The sequence below is a fragment of the Anolis sagrei genome, chromosome 2 (assembly GCF_037176765.1).
Source record: "Anolis sagrei isolate rAnoSag1 chromosome 2, rAnoSag1.mat, whole genome shotgun sequence".
In the NCBI taxonomy this organism is placed as follows: Eukaryota; Metazoa; Chordata; class Lepidosauria; order Squamata; family Dactyloidae; genus Anolis; species Anolis sagrei.
In genome coordinates this window covers 246,850,889-246,872,108 of record NC_090022.1, presented here as the reverse complement: position 1 = coordinate 246,872,108, position 21,220 = coordinate 246,850,889, and the positions used below count along the sequence as shown (strand labels likewise).

At 37.8% G+C, this 21,220-nt stretch overlaps 1 protein-coding gene across 3 annotated transcripts in view; it reads left to right on the top strand.

The window, feature by feature from the left end:
* FER (FER tyrosine kinase) overlaps positions 1-21,220 on the top strand; it is a 150,268-nt gene that overhangs the window by 26,288 nt on the left and 102,760 nt on the right. For all 3 annotated transcript variants that reach the window (XM_060761882.2, XM_060761884.2, XM_060761886.2), the window contains exons 8-10: positions 2,225-2,344; positions 3,252-3,374; positions 4,661-4,850. In XM_060761882.2, the coding sequence (XP_060617865.2) occupies positions 2,225-2,344; positions 3,252-3,374; positions 4,661-4,850 (433 nt within the window). The remainder of the gene's footprint in view (positions 1-2,224; positions 2,345-3,251; positions 3,375-4,660; positions 4,851-21,220) is intronic.

The window sequence follows — 21,220 nt, the reverse complement described above, 5'->3', positions numbered from 1 at the left end:
GATACATGGCCCCATTCATTCTTTCATGTATACGGATCAGTCGCCCTGGTCCCTTTGCAGAGAAACAGCCTCAAAGCAGGATGTTGCCACCCCCATGCTTCACAGTAGGTATGGGGTTCTTTGCATGCAACACAGCATTTTTTCTTCTCCAAACACGAGTTGTGTTTCTGCCAAACAGTTCTACTTTGGTTTCATCTGGCCATATGACATTCTCCCAATACTCTTCTGGATCATCCAAATGCTCTCTAGGAAACTTCAGTCGGCCCCGGACATGTACTGGCTTAAGCACAGGGGGACACGTCTGACAGTGCAGGAACTGAGTCCCTGGCGGCGTAGTGTGTTACTGATGGTAGCCTTTGTTACGTTGGTCCCAGCTCTCTGCAGGTCATTCACTAGGTTCCTCCATGTGGTTCTGGGATTTTTGCTCATTGTTCTTGTGATCATTTTGACCCCACAGGGTGAGATCTTGCGTGGAGCCCCAGACCGAGGGAGATTATCAGTGGTCTTGTATCTCTTCCATTTTCTAATTATTGCTCCCACAGTTGATTTCTTCACACCAAGCTTCTTGCTTATTGCAGATTCAGTCTTCCCAGACTGGTGCAGGGTGACAATTTTGTTTCTGGTGTCCTTCGACAGCTCTTTGGCCTTCACCATAGTGGAGTTTGGAGTGTGACTGCTTGAGGTTGTGGACAGGTGTCTTTTATACTGATAACAAGTTCAAATAGGTGCCATTACTACAGGTAATGAGTGGAGGACAGAGGAGCTTTTCTTTGAGACCCAGAAATCTTACTTGTTTGTAGGTGACCAAATAATTACTTTCTACATAATTTGCAAATAAATTTGTTAAAAATCAGACAATGTGATTTTCTGGATGTGTTTTCTTATGTTGTCTCTCATAGTTGAGGAGTACCTATGATGTCAATTACAGGCCTCTCTTTTTAAGTGGGATAACTTGTATAGAAATGTGTTATGTTCTGTTCCAATTGAAATATATTCCCTGTTAGAGAGATCTTAACATGTAAATTTTATTCCCAGAGAGCTATATTCTGTCTATTCCTTTAAAATAAAAGTGGGAGAACTTGTACAATTGGTATCTGACAGAATACTCCCCCCCCCCCACTGTATATCCTTGAATTCCTCTTATCCACCAGTTCCACTTTCTGACAGCACTCCATTACTTAGCCTATCAGATAAGTGCGAGTTTCCAAAGACTCAATTTTATTCATACCAATAAATTTGTATTACTTGCATCAATTATATTTTATCATATTTGCAAATACATATATTGTGTCTATACGAAGAACATAGAAAACATTTAAGATTGACTGTAATACAATGATTCAGAATATATACCTTCAGTCACTTGACAAACAAGTTCCCTTCTGTAATCATTGTCTTCCTTCTGTTCAGTTCTATTTGTAAAAAAAAATCCTCCATGTTTTTTGTACATGGCAGTAGCTTCATCTGCTAAAGCAAATATAGATGAACTAGGAGATGATTACAGAATGAATAAAAGAAATGAAATGAAAATTATAAGTTGATAGATTGTTTGTTGTCTCCAGGGAAATCGATTTGCATTACCTATGCCTTATTTTGGTAATATAAATGAAGTTTCATTATCTCTTGTAGACACAATTATTGGTAAATTCCTACTTCAGATATTTAGTAATAGTATGTGTACCACAGGGCCCCCTGGTAGTACAGTGGGTTAAACCGCTGAGCTGCTGGACTTGCTGGCCAAAAGGTTAGTGGTTCAAATCTGTGGAGCGGGGTGAGTTCCCGCTTTTAGGCCCAGCTTCTGCCAACCTAGCAGTTCGAAAACATGCAAATGTCAGTAGTTCAATAGATACTGCTTTTGCGAGAAGGTAATGGCGTTCCCTGCAGTCATGCCGGCCACATGACTTTGGAGGCGTCTGCGGTGAATGCTGACTCTTCGCCTTAGAAATGGAGATGAGCACCACCACCTAGAGCTGGACACGACTAAATGTAATGTTAGGGGAAACCTTTACCTTTACCTATGTGTACCACCTCTGACTACTCTCATTATGAACTCTTTAAATTTGAATGTTTACAGGGTCAGAGTAGTCCTAAAGGTGGCTATGTTTTGTTGATATGCAGATTATTTGTATTAAGGTCAGTCACACTGCTGAGGAAAGGGCTACCTTGTACTAGAGTGCAAAGTGTCTTTGTGTATTATATAAACTAATTGTTTTGAACCTCCAAGGACACCAGATGTTGAACAACAAGAGATAGAGTTTGATACATCTTTATTGGAAGAAAATGAAAATCTTCAGGCTAATGAGATTATGTGGAATAATTTGACAGCTGAAAGTTTGCAAGCTATGTAAGTAATCTAGTCGTCCCCCCCCCCCCCCAAGTAATATGGATACTTGTTCTATGACAATAATGCCCAAAGCAAGCACATAAAGTAATTTCATCTTTATGTAACTGCTATGTAAAATGTGTGATGTGGTGGTTTGAGTGTTGGACAGGGATCCTAGAGTCCAGGGTTCAAACCCCCGCACAGACATTCAAGCCCAGTAGGCGACTTTGGGCAAGTCACACACTTGCCCCAGTTGAAGGCAAAAAACTCTTTGCTTGTCAAGAAAACTCTATGATAGATTTTCATTAGAGTTACATTTGCAAAATGTATTTTGTTTTGATTTTTTGGACTTTTTTGTTGGAACTCTCGTTGGAAAGGAATTCATGAAACAGAATAAAGGACAAACAGATTAGAATAGGTTACTAATGCATTTGGGAAAGAAGGCAATATTATGCAGGTATTGAAAGATATAGAAGGATATGGCAATATCACCCACCCACCCCCAAATATCTAACTTTTGTAGATTTAGTATATAACGCAAAACAAACCATAATATGATGTGGAGGGACAATTGCATAGTACCTTTTCCAGCAGAATTACTGATAGTCTACAGTGCTCTGTAAGGCATGGACTAGGCATGGGCAAACTTTGGTCCTTCAGGTGTTTTGGACTTCAGCTCCCACAATTCCTAACCGCCTCAGGCCCTTTTCTTTTCCCCCTCAACCACTGAGACTATTAGAAATTGTGGGAGTTGAAGTCCAAAACACCTGGAGGGCTGAAATTTGCCCATGCATGGCATAGACCCTTTTTCCCTCTCTTTTTAGAGAATGAAACAAAAGAACAATTCTGAGTTTGTAGAAATTGGACGTTTGAATTACATATTATTAAGTTATATCATTCAGATAATTTCTTTCCATTCAAACTACAGGTTGAAAACAGTAGTAGAAGACTTGATCCAGACACAGCAGACACTTTTGAATAAGGAGGAGTTAGTTTTGGAACTGGAAAAGAAGATAGAAGAATCTTCTAAGATATGTGAAAGGAAATCTGAGTGAGTACAATAAAGCTATGCATTTTTAATGTGAATAGATTTGATATCTGTTTTTGTATCTGAAAGAAAGCTGGTTGTTTGGTGTTCCGGGAATTTAGGTGTCAAAGCCAAAACCAGGTTTTTCACAATTTTTGGTTCTCTTTTTCTTCCTTGCTACTTTTTCTCTCTCTCGCAATATTGTGTCAAGTTTTTTGTCCCTTCGCACTGTGTCATGGGTGCAGACTAAATCTGTACTAAATCCTGTTCTTTCATTTTTTGTACAACAGACTTTGGAAATTTACTATATATGTTTTTACTAAGGTGCTCCCTCATATCTTGTTCTTCCACTTATTCAAAATTAAGTACGTAGCTGGACCAGGATTTTTTGCATTCCTCTTAAGGGAACCTCACTCAATCTATGGTTCATGTGTGTAAGGCTGGTTAAACAGCTGCAATAAATCACTGCCGACCGAAAGGTGGCAAGTTCGAAGCTCGAGTTGGGGTTGAGCGCCCGACTGTTAATAGCTGTTTAAAAAAAAGCTGTTAAAAATGCCCAGCTCACTGTTGACCTAAGCAGTTAAAAAACAGCTGTGAGTAGAGGAATTAGGGACTGCATAAAGCGGGGAGGCTAATTTATGACACCATAAAAATGCCGGAGAGCAAGGAGTAAATACTAAGATCAAAAAGGCTCAACGTTATAGTGGACGAAGCAACACCTCTCCCTGTGGCCAAATTGAGCAACTTCCAGGAAGAACTGCTTGAATGGCCTCTATCTATCTATCTGTCTGTCTGTCTGTCTGTCTGTCTTGAATGTAAAAAATGACATTGAATGTTTGCCATGTATATGTACATTGTGATCCGCCCTGAGTCTCCTTCGGGGTGAGAAGGGCGGAATATAAATACTATAAATAAATAAATAAATAAATAAATAAATAAATAAATAAGTTGCCACAAGTACACAGCAGGTACAGTGAAAAAGTGTATCAGCTTGCTATTATGGAGGAACCACTTCTGTTCACACCTAAACTGGAAAAATCAAAAATTAGTGATGAGTGAACATTTTCCTTGATTTGATGCAGAGCGGTTTTTTTTTTATTTTGCAGTCTTGGTTTTCTATCAGGAAAAGTGGGTGCTTGACTGATTAATACTAAGCCCTTTCAGACTTGGGTGAAAAATCCTTCTGTTACACAAATGAACTCCCCAGACTTTGATAACAGGTTAAAGTTCAATTATTAATCATAACAAAAACTAACAGGATTTTTTGTTGTTGTTTTCTTTAAAAGGAATTTTGTTTCCATCTTTTTCAGTGTTGTGCTTCTCCTAAGCCAGAAGCAGGCGTTAGAAGAACTGAAGCAAACTGTTCAGCAACTGAGGTGCACTGAAGTTAAGTTTGCCGCACAGAAAGAACTCCTACAGCAAAAAGTACAAGAAAATGATGGGAAGGAGCCCCCACCTGTTGTACATTATGAGGAAGATGCCAGATCAGTCTCTTCTATGGTAAATCCATGTTTCTTATTCTAGAATAATGATATCAGAGTTGTATCATATGGAGTTGCTTTCCTCTAAGGCCCTTTCTACATTGCCATATAAAATCCAGATAATCAGCTTTGATCTGGATTATATGGCAGTGTCGACTCAAATAATCCAGTTCAAAGCAGATAATGTCTTATCTGATTTGATAATCTGGATTATATGTCTGTGTAGAAGGGGCCTCAGGCTGAGAGAGTGAGACTTCTTCAAGGGCAGCCAATGAGTTTTTGTAACCGCATTGGAGTTTGAATCCCAATACCTTGTATTCCTAATCCAGCTGCCAAACTACTATATAAGGCTGGCTCTCTCAGAAGCATTCCACCTTTGATTATTACCAGAGGTGGCCCTAGGTAATTTTCAGTGGTAAGCAAACAGTATTTTGGCGCCCCCCCCCCCCAACCAATCACTGATATATATTTTCTGTTTGTTGTGGGAGTTCTGTGTGCCATATTTGGTTCAATTCCATCATTGGTGGAGTTCAGAATGCTCTTTGATTGTAGGTGAACTATACATCCCAGTAACTACAACTCGCATATGTCAAGGTCTATTTTCCCCCAAAAGCGCCTCAAGAGCGCCTCTGGGCAAAATCAATTATACTGCAAACGCTTACTTTGCGTAATGGTTGATTATTACCTCTGATTATCCAGAGGACAACAAGCTAAGGTTGGATGCACTCATTGGTTTCTGCTCAGGGATGTCTGCCTGGCTGCTAGTAGACTTCTGGTGGATTTTTTTGTGTGCATAATGTTTCTTTCTTTCTTTCTTCCCCCCCCCCCCCCCCCGATAAATCTATAAAGTGCTGAAAGGCCATATCCATAGAATAGTCTGGCTTCGTTTGCTCTCTTAGCTGTAGACAGAAAAAAAGAATAGTGATCATTAGAGGCCTAACTTGTGTTGTGGGGATTCTCTGGTTGGGTCCCTCACCCACATAGACATGCAGAATTTTAGTGCATGGTTTTTTTTTTAAATAAAAGAGATATTTTTAAAATTCTCCAATTTCCTGTATCTTTTTGATACAATTTTCTTGCAATACACTAGATTTAAATTTAGTTTCTTTAAAGAACAACATATTTTTCTTCTTTTAGTCAAACTATTTGAACCATTAACATTACAGGACAAATACCTGAAGTTATGACCCATTCAAATTCATAAATGGCAGGTCTCCACTAATAAATTATCTTAAATAGCCAAATCAGACAGACTGGTTTTGCTTTCTTCTTTCCCAACACTTTTGAACTGTCAAGCTGAGTTTCCTTCCCTGTTGTGTTTTCTCGTGCTTCATTTTGATGTTTATTTCTTTTCTTTCTTCCCTTTGTTTACATTTCCAATGACTTCCCCCAAAATCCTCTTAATTTAAGGAATAAATCTCTGTTTTTTCTACTGAGTTGAGCCAGAATCTTTCTCCTTTATATTTAAATAAAATGCCTCCTAGCTTATCCCAGCTTAGAGGAAGCTTGTGCAGAAGCTGTCTGTTCATTTACGGATATATGTGCACATTCATGTTGAGTTGAACCATGTGAAAGCTTTGATTCTGAAGGTTGTGACTCTGTGCCAGATATTTCATTGCGTTCTAAGAGATCAAACTGTCTGGAATATTATAATGTATGTTTGAAAAATACCACCCTTTGTAAAATTACATCTTGTGACTTCTTAAAAGCTTACATTTCTTTGTCTGATTTGAATGACTAGAGTATTGATCTTCTATGATATGCTGGAATCCTTAATAAATTAGTTAAAATATCTAGACCCGTAGGCCAAGTTGCATTTCATTTCATCTATATTACTTTTTGTCTGTTCAAAGGGATTTCTGTTTCTTGAGTCCATTATGCTTTAAGCAGCTCTGTGATGCTAGGTCAAAACAAAGTGACTAACCCATGGACTGAACTCCGTATTTGAAGTTTTTTTTGTGGCTGGATAGAATTTCCAGTATTTTACTTTCAAACAAAGTGGGTTTTTTAACAATTCAACAATCTCCTCTCCCTCCTCATTTCCTTCTTAGTGATAATGCTGTTCCTGCATGGTGATGCAGAGATCTCAGTTTGCTTCTCTGCCTTGCCCCGGATTGCTTGCATGATGATGTTGGCTAAGCTGTAGAGATCCAGGGCTTTTTTTCTGGTCCAGAATCCTTTGGACTTCTGGTTTTCTTTTGGAAGGGGGACCTAATCATTGTAATTGCAGAGTGGATGATGCCACAATTTGCTCTACAAGTGAATCCCTGCTCTTAGTAGGTGCCAGGAGCAGGTTTTTTCAGTGTTAAATCTGCCCCAATTTGGGAGAGGAGTCCATGAGCCCCTGACGTGTCATGTGGTCCAGGGGACCTGTGATTGTTTTCTGTATGATAACTGTAGAGATGTCAAAATTCGTTTTCATTTTCAGACCAACTGATGTTTGGTGAATCTGGGGCAGTTCAATGTGTTTTTATATAAATTGCCTTATTTTAGGAATATATCTTAGGTGAGAATTATGTATGCTGTGGAAAGCATACTCTGCAAATATGTATATGTGGTTTTGTCCATTTTATAAATTTCTAACATCTCTAAACAGCTTTCAATTATTTCTTTCATGAATAGTCAGTAATATCATCTCATATTTCTATGCAATGATTCTTACTGATTTTAAATCAGTTTTCATGGAACAGCAGATGAAATGTTGATTCAGAAGGTTCATTATTTCTTCAATTATGAGTCAAATATCACTTTGCTGCTTTAATGCCAAGCAGATCATTCTTAAATGCTTTGAGCTTAAGTATTTATTCTTATCAATGTACACAGTTTGTTTTCCCGTTATTAAATTCTCTCTTCTAATTCACATTCTAAAAAGGGATGGTTGTTTTCCTAAACAATGACAAAGATGTCATAACATAATAACTAAAGAAAAACTGCATTTATCATCATCTGATCTTATATTACAACACCATTGCATGTACTATTCAAAAAGCATTTCTCCAAAGTTTCATCAGGGAAGTCCACCTATCTTTGTTAGTGTATATAACCTTTAAAGCCCCAAGGTTTAAGGTCTAAACGGTTTAGGCCCAGGCTATTAAGTAAACCACATTGCCACATGCAAACCTACTCAGGCACTGTGGTCAGCAGAGGAGGCCCTGCTCTCAGTCCCACTCACATCATATGCATGGTTGGTTGGAAAGAGAGAGAGGGCCTTCTCCATGACCGCCCCCTGCCTCTGGAACTCCCTCCCTAAAGAGATTAAAACTGCTCCCTCCTTAACCTCCTTCTAAAAGGAGTTAAAAACTTTCTTATGTGCTGAAGCATATAAAGACGAGGAGGCTTTGTATGTTATATGGACTACTCACCCTGGCTACTGGTGGTAGTTAATTTTATAGTTAATTTTATAATTTATAATTTTAAACATATTTCACTGGTCAGACTCCTTTGTTTTCTTGATGGATTACTATGGACATGGAAATGTTACATAATGAGTCTTATTTTTGGTTTATATATGAATCTGCAAGGGTTTGTGTGGGATGGTTATTTGTTTATGTGCTTTTCTTTTTTTTTGTATTAAATGTTTGCTGACTTGTTGTTCACAGTACTGAGTCCCTTTGGGGAAATAGGATGATATATAAATCTATTATTATTATTATTATTATTTGGCCACAAGATACCTACTAACCCAAGGAGTGACCATTACTAAAAATATATATATATCAAAAAACAGTGAAAGGGACTTAAAAAACCACAAAATAAAAAATGATACAACGCATGCACAAATGCCCCCCCCTCCCCCCGCACACAAAGGAATACCAATGCACCAACCTTCCATGACAAGCTGGCAGTCCCTGTGGGCACCGAGTGAGGCCAGGCCGTGGAGTCAGGCTGCAGCTCGGACACACATTGTAGAACGGATGCAGTTTGGCCCCAGGTTTAACTCTGGAGGGGTGGCCAAGGCAGCTGCCAGGAAGAGGGCAGCAATGGGACACACAGCAGCCAAGAACAGCCCGAAACTCCCAATGCGAGGGGCGAAGCAATAAAAAAATATATTTAAAAAAGAGAGGGGGGGGGGGGAGTCCGGGTGTGAGGTCCAGAGTCCAGGTTTTCCAGCCACACTTAGCTGGGGAGCTGGAGTGGGCTGGTGGGAAGGGTTTGCTCTAAATGAATGGAAAACTTTGGAGATTTGTTTTCTTTGTGACACAGATTTATAGAATCAGTTTGCCAGTAGATGGAGCTCATTGCTAGTAGAATAAAAAGTATTGATTAATTTGCAACATTGTTTACAGAACATTTTTTTGTATGTGAGGCAAGAGAAACTATTTATAAAATTAATATTTTCCTTTTTGTAACACTGCTTAAATCTAACAGTGAGTAGACAGAGGTTTTAAATGGATCCGTATGTTTTTGCTAGCATCGTAAAGCCCCCAAGCATTGGGAATTGATAGTTATTGGCTGTTTTTTTGCAGATCACTCAAATGAAAACACATGTTATTATCTGTTTGTATTAATTATAGGGCAGTTTGTGTTCTTCGTTCAAGAAATTAATTATTGTCAAAATGGGAAGACTAAGGTGCTGTGGAATTAATGCAGTTTGATGCCACTTTAACTTCCATGGTTAAGGCCCCACCTGCACTTTACAATTTGATATCATTTCAAACCAGTAGTGAAGAAAGTGGTTTTGCTGTGCAAATTATTACATAGGAAATATTGGAACTTGTTTGAGACCTGGATGGTGATTGCACAAACCAGAGAGGACTGATATATGTGAAGGACTTCCTTTTGCATGCTTTTGTGGGTGTTCGTTGTTTGACCTCCACAGTTTGAAGCTAGCTTTGAACTACATTAAATGGTCAGTGTAGATGGGGCCTCACATGCCATTGAGATCAGTTTGTCAAGGTGATGTTCTTGGAGCAATTACAACCTTGGTTACCACACTGTTATATTAGTACTTTAATACTATTTCTAGTTTTGGCAAAGGTACTCTTTTAGGCTTGGCATTCTTTATGTCAGTGTTGGCTTCACTTAGCATTCAATGAGATCCATATTAGTTATGCATCCTACAGCCAGTGCCTTCTGTCTCACATTACTGCTCTTTCTGCCTGTTCACTTTACCTTTTCAGGTGAGCAGGCAGTAAGAGAAAGAGGGCATCTGCTTGCCTTGTCTTATCCATCTAGTCCAGAAGACAATGCACATTGCCCCAAATGATAAAGCAAATCAGTGGGTAATGATGATAGGAATAAAGGAACCAGTTTGAGGGCTGGATGGGAGAGATAAATGAACCTTTTTGAGGCCTAGATAGATTCACAGTGGAGCTAGGGAATCCCAAATCCCACCAACACTGGGAATTGAAATTTACTCCTCATCTTTTGTAATATAATATGCCAAGATTTGCTATTGCTTGGTAAAATCAATTACTTACTGCTGGATTTAAATTCTTTTATGTTTTTAAAAAGAAACACATTGTGAGAGTTGAAATATTTTCTTTACCTCTGTTTCTATCATACACTCTGTCCCTACCATACCTCCATCGCAGTAGAATGCATGCAAGTGTTCTGAACCTTTTCGGCAGCAGAATTTTCATATTCAAAGTGACATAGGAAAACAGTCAACCTCTGAAATGTTCTATTACATCACTAAGTGGAAGCTAAAGAGTGGAGACTGAAAGAACTGCTTGTTTGTATCCTTAACAAAATGGAACTATTTCTTAGATTCCTGGAGTACATGCAGTCCCCCAGTTAGGAACATCCGCCTTACATACGACTCCTAGTTACAAACGAGCCTTTCTCCTCCCTCCCTGCCATAACATCTTAGTGCTGAGTATGTCTACCTCTCTCCTGCTCTTTCCTTTGCTCCCTGTCTATATCTCTACCCCCTCTTTCCTTTCCTCCCTGTTTATATCTCTCCCCAGCTTTCCTTTCCTTTGTGTCTATATCTCTCCCCACCTTTCCTTTCCTTTCCTTCATGTCTGACACCACATTAATTGCCATGGCTCAATAATAGCAATCCTGGGATTTGTACTTTGGTGAAACAGTGGTTTTCTTTGGCAGAGAAATCTAAAGGCTGTGTAAAACTACAGCCCCCAGGATTCCATAGCACTGAGCAAGAACAGTTCAAGTGGTGTCAAGCTGTTTTCATTATACAGTATAGATGCATCCCAGGAAGGCTGCTATGGGATAAACAGGAGAGGCTCCTAAAGAAAGGTTTACTTATTTCTCTGGTTTTCCTTTCCATTGTTGGAAGCTTTTGTGTTCTAATTATTTTGTTTTTTAAAGAAGGAGTTCTAAGCACGCAACAACTGTTGTTTGCATAATTTTTGGCCAAATTTCAAAGTGCACATTTTTTGTCCAAATTTCAAAGCATGCACATTATAGCCTGGGGGTGGCAGCGCTCCCCTCGCATTCCAGCCAGCCATCAGCTCACACTGGACCTGTTCCAATTTATATACAAATGTACCTGCTCCATCTTACATACAACTTAAGAACAAACCTATGTAGGTAACCCAGGGACTGCCTATACTATCAAAGAGTTTCCTTATGAATCAGAATGGAGTTAAGTGACTGCTAACATGTATTGTAGCAAGGACTGTGGAGAACCTATAAGTAAGTGGAAGAAGTGACTGTAGTAAAGGATAGCATTGGCTACCAATACTTGCTTTGCAGTATTATCAGCCTACACAAGAGAACCAGTTCTGACTGCCAGTTCCTAATCCCCTTGAGAATCTTTAACAAAATTGAAGATTTTACTCTGGTTATAGTATTTTTTTCTTTTCATTTGATGATCGTTTCATTTAACATAATGATAAAGATGATGTATTGCCGATCAGTAATGGAAGGGAACGTTTAACAAGCAAAAATAAAAAAGGGGTAAAATCCATTATGGACCAGAGATGCAGCAAATGTTTAGGAAAACATGGCAGAACTTGCGGCAAGTGTCCAACATTGCAGGCAGAGCCTGAACCCTGTGCTCCACGTGAGAAGTGTGAATCTAAGGGTCCTGCAATTCCTGCTAAAACGGTCACTCTGGTTCTTCCACCTTCTTCCAAATCCCTCGCAGTTTCTACACAAACACATACAACAAATACAACACATGCATCATCATCTACTAGAGATAAGGTAAGAATGTTAAAGCTGTCTGTCTACAATATAGTTATTTGTTTTTTTATGAATAATTTTATTGTAAATATTTGAAATCAGTTATTCTTTTTCAGTTGTGTTGTCAATGAGTAAATCATTAAAAGAATATTCAAAATACTGAATTACAGATGAATTTACAGGCAGAGTATTAGAATATGATCCAATGAACCCACTTCTCTTAACTATCCTTCCATCAAAGGAATGGCTTTGCATTTGTTGGTCAAGTATCTATAAATATGTATGGGAATATCACTAAATTCCTTGTGACATCTTCTGTTTCTTATACTATTCTGAAAGTTTTCCCAACCGTCTAGATGAGGTTTGGGAGAGAAGATTCCTGCCGGAGTGCGCAGTGAGCAGCACTGATGCATATCCAAAGTTTGTTGTCATTGTCATCAAGGCTGCTCCTAGTAGAGGTTCTGTCAAAGCAACATTGTTCTAGTAGCTCTTGTAATAGTTATTGCTGTAAAGAAACCAAAGTTTTAATTAGTCTTTTTATTTAAGAAAATGCTTTTGCTTTGTTTGCCTTTTTCTTGAATGTGTTAAGAGCTTGGTAATGATTGTATCTGAAGAGAAGAGACTTCTCTATCCATGGGGGCTCTCATGTGAGGTAGACCCTAATTTTCCACTTTTTGCTTGAGATGTAAAGCTGTAATACACAGGAGTATTCCTCTTCATATCTGCTGCTTTTCTCATGAATAAAACAACTGCAGTGAGAGATGGACTACTGAATAGACTGTAAAATACTGGAATATGGCTTATACTGGTTATGTCATTAGTTTCCAAAATACAACCTAAAAGCTGAATCTAGTTGAACTAGAAACTCATGTGAACCTATTGGAGAGCTAAGTATTGTTCCCTTAGCAATATTATCCAAAATAGCTAATTAAGTTATTTATGTGTAAATCGCTTTGAGCCCCCCCCCCCCCAGGAGTGAGAAAGGTGGTATATAAATACTGTAAATAAATAAATAACAAATAAATACGTTTTATGTTACCTTCAAAATAATGTGTTTTACATGTTCATATGCTTAGTTATGGCTCAAGGTTGATATGAAAGTATGCCATCAACAATTGTTGAGTTAAAAACCATTAATAAACTATCCTGATATCATGATCTGTGCCAGATTCACAAAAGTAATTAGTACTCCTTTGACAACTTTCAAAGGGAAACCCTCAGGGAATCTTGCATACATTGACCTTTTCCAGGTTTTGGGCCTGGTTTGCAAAAATAGATCTTTTATCAGTCTTAACACCCCAAGGGCAGCTTTATTTTATAAAACTAACCAGGGAACTTGACATGCTTACCTTATTTAGGATCCGCAAATAACCTGCTCCTCCTTTTATCTCACCTGAGTTTTTAATCAGTTTTTTAATCATTTTATTCTGCACATGCGGCCCACTCATTGTCACTGAGACTGTGTTTATTGTAATCTCATATTGTCAATATATTCATATCTTTTATGTAATTATGATGTTGTTTTATGTAATTATGTTTTATGTAATTATGATGTGGTTTGTTGCCTGTGTTTTTGGTTTTATTTTGCTGTAATTTGTTGTTTGGGCCTGGCCTCATGTAAGCTGCCCTGAGTCCCCATTGGGGGAGATGGTGGCGGGGTATAAATAAAGTTATTATTATTACTCCAGATGAGGATATCCTGACTCATGCAGAATATAGTGAGACTGCTGGTGGTTTGTAATGTTGAATGACTCTTGTCCTTTTTCTGCATTAAGATGTGAAACAGTAATTTATGATATTTAATTTATTCCTGTATATTTTGAAACTAAAAATAGAGACTTCCATTATGTGAGTACTTAAGATCCTGTTTAAAAAATAGACTGAATACTAACATTTTTTTCTATTTTAGTGTACTTCATAGTTTATAGTCCTAAGAAATTAATGTTAAGTGATAAGAAATCACACAGTAAGAAAACATTGTCCACATAGACATTAAAATAACTATCAAAGACCTGTTGGTCAAATATGTATTCATAGTTGTGCTGGCTGCCTGCCAGAAATAGCAACCTTCGTTTTAATCTATTCAGACTTTGTATCTTTTTCTGTTTCAGTTTATGAAAGCGTACGATTTATCCTTTAATACAGTTAATGTAAAAGCTAAACTGGTTAAAATGCATTTCCTTCCCTATCTTGCAAAAGCTGATCAGGGTTAATTCCATCAGGCTTCTGTTTTATTGAGATAAAGAATTTTCAGTATCTCTCAACATGACTTTCTGAGCAGAGTAGAGCTACCAGACGGTCATATCTAACTAATGTTTTAATAACCTTGCTTGTGAAAACTGAGGGGAAGAAACGTTAGTTGGAGAATGTGGTAATTCTAGGTAGCTTGCAGGCTTAATGTTTGCAAAGGCAGCTTAATTGACTCTGCGTTTTCCCACTGAAAATGTAGTTTTAGAACTTGATCCAAACCAAATCATGTGCAGTCCCCCTAGCATTTATATTCAGTGTGTTAAACTGCCAAGGATTTTGACTACTTAGTAAATAAGTTAGAAACTGACTGAATGATGCTTGTTTTTCCCCCATGTACTTCAATAGCTATAAACTGATATTAAATTGGAGTATCAGCAATTCACGGCTGACACCTGTGATACTTACCCTTGCATCATACCCCCTCCCCCTGTACCCCCTCCTCCAGTAAATACTTTATTATGGAGATTTGAGAGGAATGAGAGAAGTCCATATTAATGTAGTCTTGTAGTCCCTTTAAAACAGGTACGGATAACCTGTGGCTTTCTAGATGCAGATTAAATCATTTCTTATCATTCCTAATAATCATAGCCAATGTTGGGTGTAATGGAACATGAAGTTCACCACATATTGTATATCCATGTTTTAGAATCATGGCAATCCTTCTTCCTGTGTCATATGGCAAAGTTACTTTGAAATTCAGCAGAATCCCCACCATTTTTGAGTTGAGAGTAATTTGTGCATTTAAGCAGTTAGAAGTCAGATTTTGTAATCTGAAGCCAGTAAACCTACTAATAAAGATCTCAAAAATGTGTAGTTCTTAATATTTATGTAAGACAGTGAATGCTTTATATACTTACATATAATTTGACTTTGTGTATAAATTGAAACTAGGTTTTGGAGTCAAAATCATTTTACAAAGAGGAGGAAAACATCAATGGCACCTCAGGGCCAGCTGATCCTGGCAGCTGTTCCTACTATTTTCCCACCCAGGCATTCAAAAAGGTATCCCAGCTCAGAGAAGAGGGTGGTTCCCTTTTGATAAAAGTTAAGATACAGGACTTGCATTAGAATCATAGAGTTGCAAGGATCTTGTGGGCCATTCAATCCAACCCCCTGCCAAGAAGCAGGAATATCACATTCAAAGCACCCCTGACAGTTGGCCATTCAGCCTCTGTTTAAAAGCTTCCAAAGAAAGGACCACCTTCACACTCTGTGGCAGAGAGTCCCACTCCTGAACAGCTCTCACAGTTAGGAATTTTTTCCTCATGTTCAGGTGGAATCTCCTTTCCTGTAGTTTGAAGCCATTGTTCCGCATCCTAGTCTCCAGGGCAGCAGAAAATAAGCTTTTTCCCTCCTCCCTATGACTTCCCCTCACATATTTATACATGGCCATCATGTCTTTTCTCAGCCTTCTCTTCTGCAGGCTAAACATGCCCAGCTCTTTAAACTTTTCCTCATAGGGCTTGTTTTTCAGACCCTTGCTCATTTTAGCTTCCCTCCTTTGGATACTTTTACAGCCTGTCAACATCTCCCTTAAATTGTGATGCCCAGAACTGGAGGCAGTATTCCAGGTGTGGTCTGACCAAAGCAGAATAGAGGGGTAGAATGACTTCTCTGGATTGAGATTCTATACTGTTATTTATGTAGGCCAAAATCCCATTGGCTTTTTAAACTGCCGCATCACATTGTTGGCTGATATTTAACTTGTCTACGAGGACTCATTGACCCATAGAAATGTCAACTCAAGTTTGAGGGTCAATTGTCTGACTAAAATTTCTACTTATATATATACACAGCGTATACACAGTATACACAAGCCTTTGACTGTGTGGATCATAATAAATTGTGGCAAGTTCTTGGGAATACCAAGTCACCTTGTCTGTCTCCTGAGGAATCTGTACCACACCCAAGTAGCAACAGTAAGAACAGGCCATGGAACAACTGACTAATTCAAGATTGGGAGAGGAGTACGGCAGGGCTGTATACTCTCACCCGACCTATTCAACTTGTATGCAGAACACATCATACAATGTGTAGGGCTTGACAAATCCAAGGCTGGAAATAAAATTGATGGAAGAAACATTAACAAGCTTAGATATACACATGATACCACTTTGATGGCTGAAAGCAAGGAGGAGCTGAGGAGTCTTCTAACCAAGATGAAAGAAGATAGTGCGAAAGCTGGGTTGCAGTTAAAAAAAAACCAAAATTATGGCAACCAGACTGATTGATGACTGGCAAACAGAGGGAGAAAACATGGAGGCAGTGAGAGACTTTGTATTTTTAGGTGCAAAGATTACTGCAGACACAGACTGTAGCCAGGAAATTAGAAGACGTTTACTTCTTGGGAGAAGAGCAATGACCAATCTTGATAAAATAGTTAAGAGAAGAGACATTACGCTGGCAACGAAGATCCGGATAGTGAAAGCAATTGTATTCCCCATAGTACCCTATGGATGTGAGAACTGGACCATGAGGAAGGCTGAGCGAAGGAAGATAGACGCTTTTGAATTGTGGTGCTTGAAGAAAATTCTGAGAGTGCCTTGGACTGTAAGAAGATCCAACCAGTCCATACTCCAGGAAATAAAGCCCAACTGCTCACTGGAGAGAAGGACATTAGAGGCAAAGATGAAGTACTTTGGTCACATAATGAGAAGACAGGACAGCTTGGAGAAGACAATTATGCTGTGGAAAATGGAAGGAAAAAGGAAGAGGGGCCAACCAAGGGCAAGGTGGATGGATGGTATCCTTGAAGTGACTGGCTTGACTTTGAAGGGGGTGGCCACAGCCGACAAGGAGCTCTGGCATAGACTGGTCCATGAGGTCACGAAGAGTTGGAAGTGACTGAATGAATAAACAGCAATAACATACACAGTAATGTCAACATTAGGCTTAAGATGTGGGAAGGAAGCAGAAAACAAATGGACAATTTTTGTAGTTCACATCCACAGTTCTCTCCACCAACCCCAAAAGGAGATTTTACTTCCATTTCAAGATGTATTTGTACAGATTTCAATTCTTTCAGTTTCTTATTTCATTGTAACTAGCAACATTTTGTGGGATTGTTTTGCTTGTGATACAGATGATCTATTATGTCTGTTTTTAAGTTTAAAGCTTGTTTGCATATAGATGCATGTGGCATGAAATTAGAAATTTTGAAACTCTTTGAGAAAAACTGGCAAATTAGCACTACTATTTAAACAAAAATATCAGCTAATTAATTACAGATCACATTTGGGTAATTTCTGTTTTATCAAGGTATTGTGTCAGTAGGTTAATTGGGTTTCAGGATCAGGAAGTGAAATTGATAAGTTTGATGCTATGGTAGTCAGTGAGCCACCTCTGGAAGTGAAACTAATTTAATGTGCTCAGAACAGTTGTGTTCATTAGGTACTTTCTTTATACAGTATTTACAATATTGTAATTTTGCATCTTTATCATTCTTAATTCTTATAATTCTTAACTGTGATTAACATAAATTAAGATTTCATTGCTCGAAATTATTAACAATTTTTTTGCAAGGTAAAATTGCTTCAACTTGTTTTGATATTACTATTTGATAACATATTGTGGCATTTATATCTATGTACAGGTTAAGTATCCCCTGTCTGATATTCCAACATCATTTTTCCCCCGAGTGGGCAATGGAGATAACAGTATCTTTATTCTTTGGTGATTAAGGGTACACAATGTTTCATGCATAAATTTATTAAAAAATACTGTATATTAAATTACCTTCAGCTTACGTGTACAAGATGTATATGAAATATAAATGATTTTTTTGTTTAAACATGGGTCTCATCTCTAAGATATCTCATTATGTATATGCAGGTATTCCAAAATCTGGGGGAAAAAATCAGAACTATGGAACACTTTTTGGTCCTTAGCATTCTACGTGAAGGGTAGAATCATAGAGTTGGAAGAGATCTCATGGGCCATCCAGTCCAACCCCCTGCCAAGAAGCAGGAATATTGCATTCAAAGCACCCCCATCCAAGCCTCTGTTTAAAAACCTCCAAAGAAGGAGCCTCCACCACACTCCGGGGCAGAGAGTTTCGGGTACTCAATTTGTATTTCTTTTTCAGAATAGCAAACATTAAATTACAGCGTTCCTTCTCCCAAATCCTGTGAAAAAGGTTATAGAGAGGCTTACTAAGCTCCAATTTTGAACTTTTAGGCATATAGTTGATTTGCTTAAGGCCTTGTGATAGGCAGAGCTGACTATTTGAGACCCAAGAGGAGTATTTCTGTTAGAGAATAGGCTTATGTGTTTTATATTGCATTCCTTTGGCAGATCTCACTGTTTTTTATTTTACTGTGAAGCACCCACCATATACATGTGATAGCACCATGTAAATGATGATGATGATAATCATGATAATATACTGCAACTGTTTTTGTTGTTGTTTATTCCCTTTCCCACCTTCTCCATGCCATGCCAGTGAGTATGTAGAGATTATTCCTAAGCATTTTACCTGTCAAATAGTTTTCCTGATTTGAAAATTGTGATATTAACATCACTGTTGGCTTTAGAAGATGAAAAAGGATATAGTCCATTCCCAAAACCACAAACAGAATAGAAATCTACAGCAAAAAGACTTGTTCTCCCTTAGTTTCCGTCTTTCCTAATCAGTTTTGAATGATGAAGCAACTTAGATGTACAGTCAAGGCCTTTCTGATGATGCTGTCACCTTGAAATGAATGTGCACATTGCCCCTTTCTATTTTGCTTCTAAATTGTGGAATGTTTTAAAAGAAAATTTGAAGATACCCCACCTTTTTGAGATTTTTTTTCTAGCAGCATTGTTTTTGTTGTTTTAATAATTTACTGATTAATACCTCTGTAGTGACTGAATCCAGCTAGACTATCAATAGAGTATCAAGCTAATTCATTAAGTAAAAATTACATAATAGATGATTTATCAAATTCCAATTGATTCAAATGGTCTATTGTAGTTGAGACCAGTGATTGAATTAAGGTGTATGGGGTTTTTTTGTGTATGTTTTGAGGTTTTTTAGTGACTGATTCTTAGTGGCTCTGGCAGAAAGTCTAGCAGGAAAGAATACTGTGGCCGATAAAATAAAATTAAATAAAGTTCTCAAAATGTCCCTTTAAAGGAATAGTACAAATGAAACTAATGAAACTTTTTGAGCTCTTATACAAAAATGTAATTGTTGCATAAGTCTGTTGATACTTTTCTGCCTTTTTTTCTTGAAGTGTTGATGTAAGGATTATAAATCAATTAATCACATGGGATTTGTTTTTCACTTGTGTATTCGTTTCTAGTTGAAGAAGCTTATGTTTTGGCAAGCATCTACCATTTTGAAGTTGCTGTTAAAAACTAACAGTTGGCTTTTGGGAACATTATCTTGTCAGCATAATGAAAGGGTTTGATGACTCAGCCTTTGAGCATTAGCGTGAGGACCATCTGGAATTTTCTTCAAATGTTATTCCTCTTTCTCATAACATTAGTAGAAATTAAGGAAGATGCCGCTAGAGCCATATAGGTTTCTTCAGTGTCCATAAAAAAAGGCAGTGATATTTAGTGATGGCCCTGAAGTGTGAATTTAATTGGCGGCGAGGAAATTGGAATTTAAGTCCCAACTGATGTAAAATTCTAAGCTCATTATCATGTTGTATTATTATAAGTTCCTTTGCTGAAAGTTCTCTCCATTACCATCTAGTTCTCCTTGTCTCTCAAGTCTGCTCTGTTAAAGCTGACCAATATTAACATGAGATATCAGTGGAAGAGAAGACTATTGGTGGAGGTCACATTTTTAGGACTTGACAGATCACATAGTGTCTATTGTTACCAGGGAACAGCCAGTGCTTCTAGTACAAATGACTGGGGGAGGATGGGATGAGTAGTTTATATTTTCCATGCTTTGTAGTGGCAATTATAAAATAATTGTGTGGAATGCTTTTTAATAATGTGTTCCTTTAATCTCTGTTTAAGGAAGATGATTATATCGTTATTACACACAATTAATGGAGTTTCTCTATATTCTACTATCCTTGAGAAGGGACTGTGTTGTTTGTTTGATATATAGCAGAAAAGATTATTAAGCCACCTGCTTATTCTCCCATTGTAAGAATATCCTGAGATTCTTAAGAGGATTAACTGGCCTACTGGTCTACATTGCTCTTTACAACCTTGGGGAGCTCACATGATCAGATTGGTATATTAGAAGGAACTCCAGCTAGATATAAATGAACTGACAAGTGGCAGTAAACCTTCAGTCCCTTATGTGAATGGATGATGTAGGAAAATGTGCTTGGTTCAGTGTTAATAAGAAAGTAGTCATTAGTTTAAGGAACAAGTGGTTTTCAAAGTTGTCTAAGTCATAGAAAGAGATTCAGTTATAGATCGGTTCATTGAAATGAACAGGTTACCTGATAAAGGAAAACATTGTTAAGAATCTTAGGTCTTGTATTCCTCTTCTTACCCAAACATAGAGGAAGGAGTAGAGCCCAAATTATCGTTCAATGTTATCTATGAAAGTATGTTTGCTCATTTGTTTATTGATAAACTCAATTGGGTACTAGGTGTGTAATTTCCCTTTTTATTCAGGAATAAGTCTACACATACTCTCGTTTGCCTATATCAAGAGATGCATTTTTGTCTGGTATATGTTTGATTTATGCGTGTACATCTCTATCTAAAACAAAATAGATGAGATGTTTCTTCATATGTATGTTTATATTCCACAATATTCAAGAGAATTGTTTTCATTCTTTGTGATCAAGCATATCAATATTTGATTTTCAGTATGACAGGAAGTCTGACCTGCATGGTGTTTAACAAGTAATAGAAGAGTACTCTTATGTCATGTGAGAGTTTTTATTTTATCATTTTCCTACTGTGATTTCCTTCCTTGACTTGACTAGTAGTTTCCAAGGGATGCTGTGAAACAAATGTCTTGTGTATAGTTTTATAAGCTCCCTGTTTGCTTCTGAACAGATGTTAAAATTGCACCTGCTACGATTGACTTGCATTTTACTCTGCTTGTTTTCTCGTGATCTTAACTTGTAGGGCATGATAGCCTGT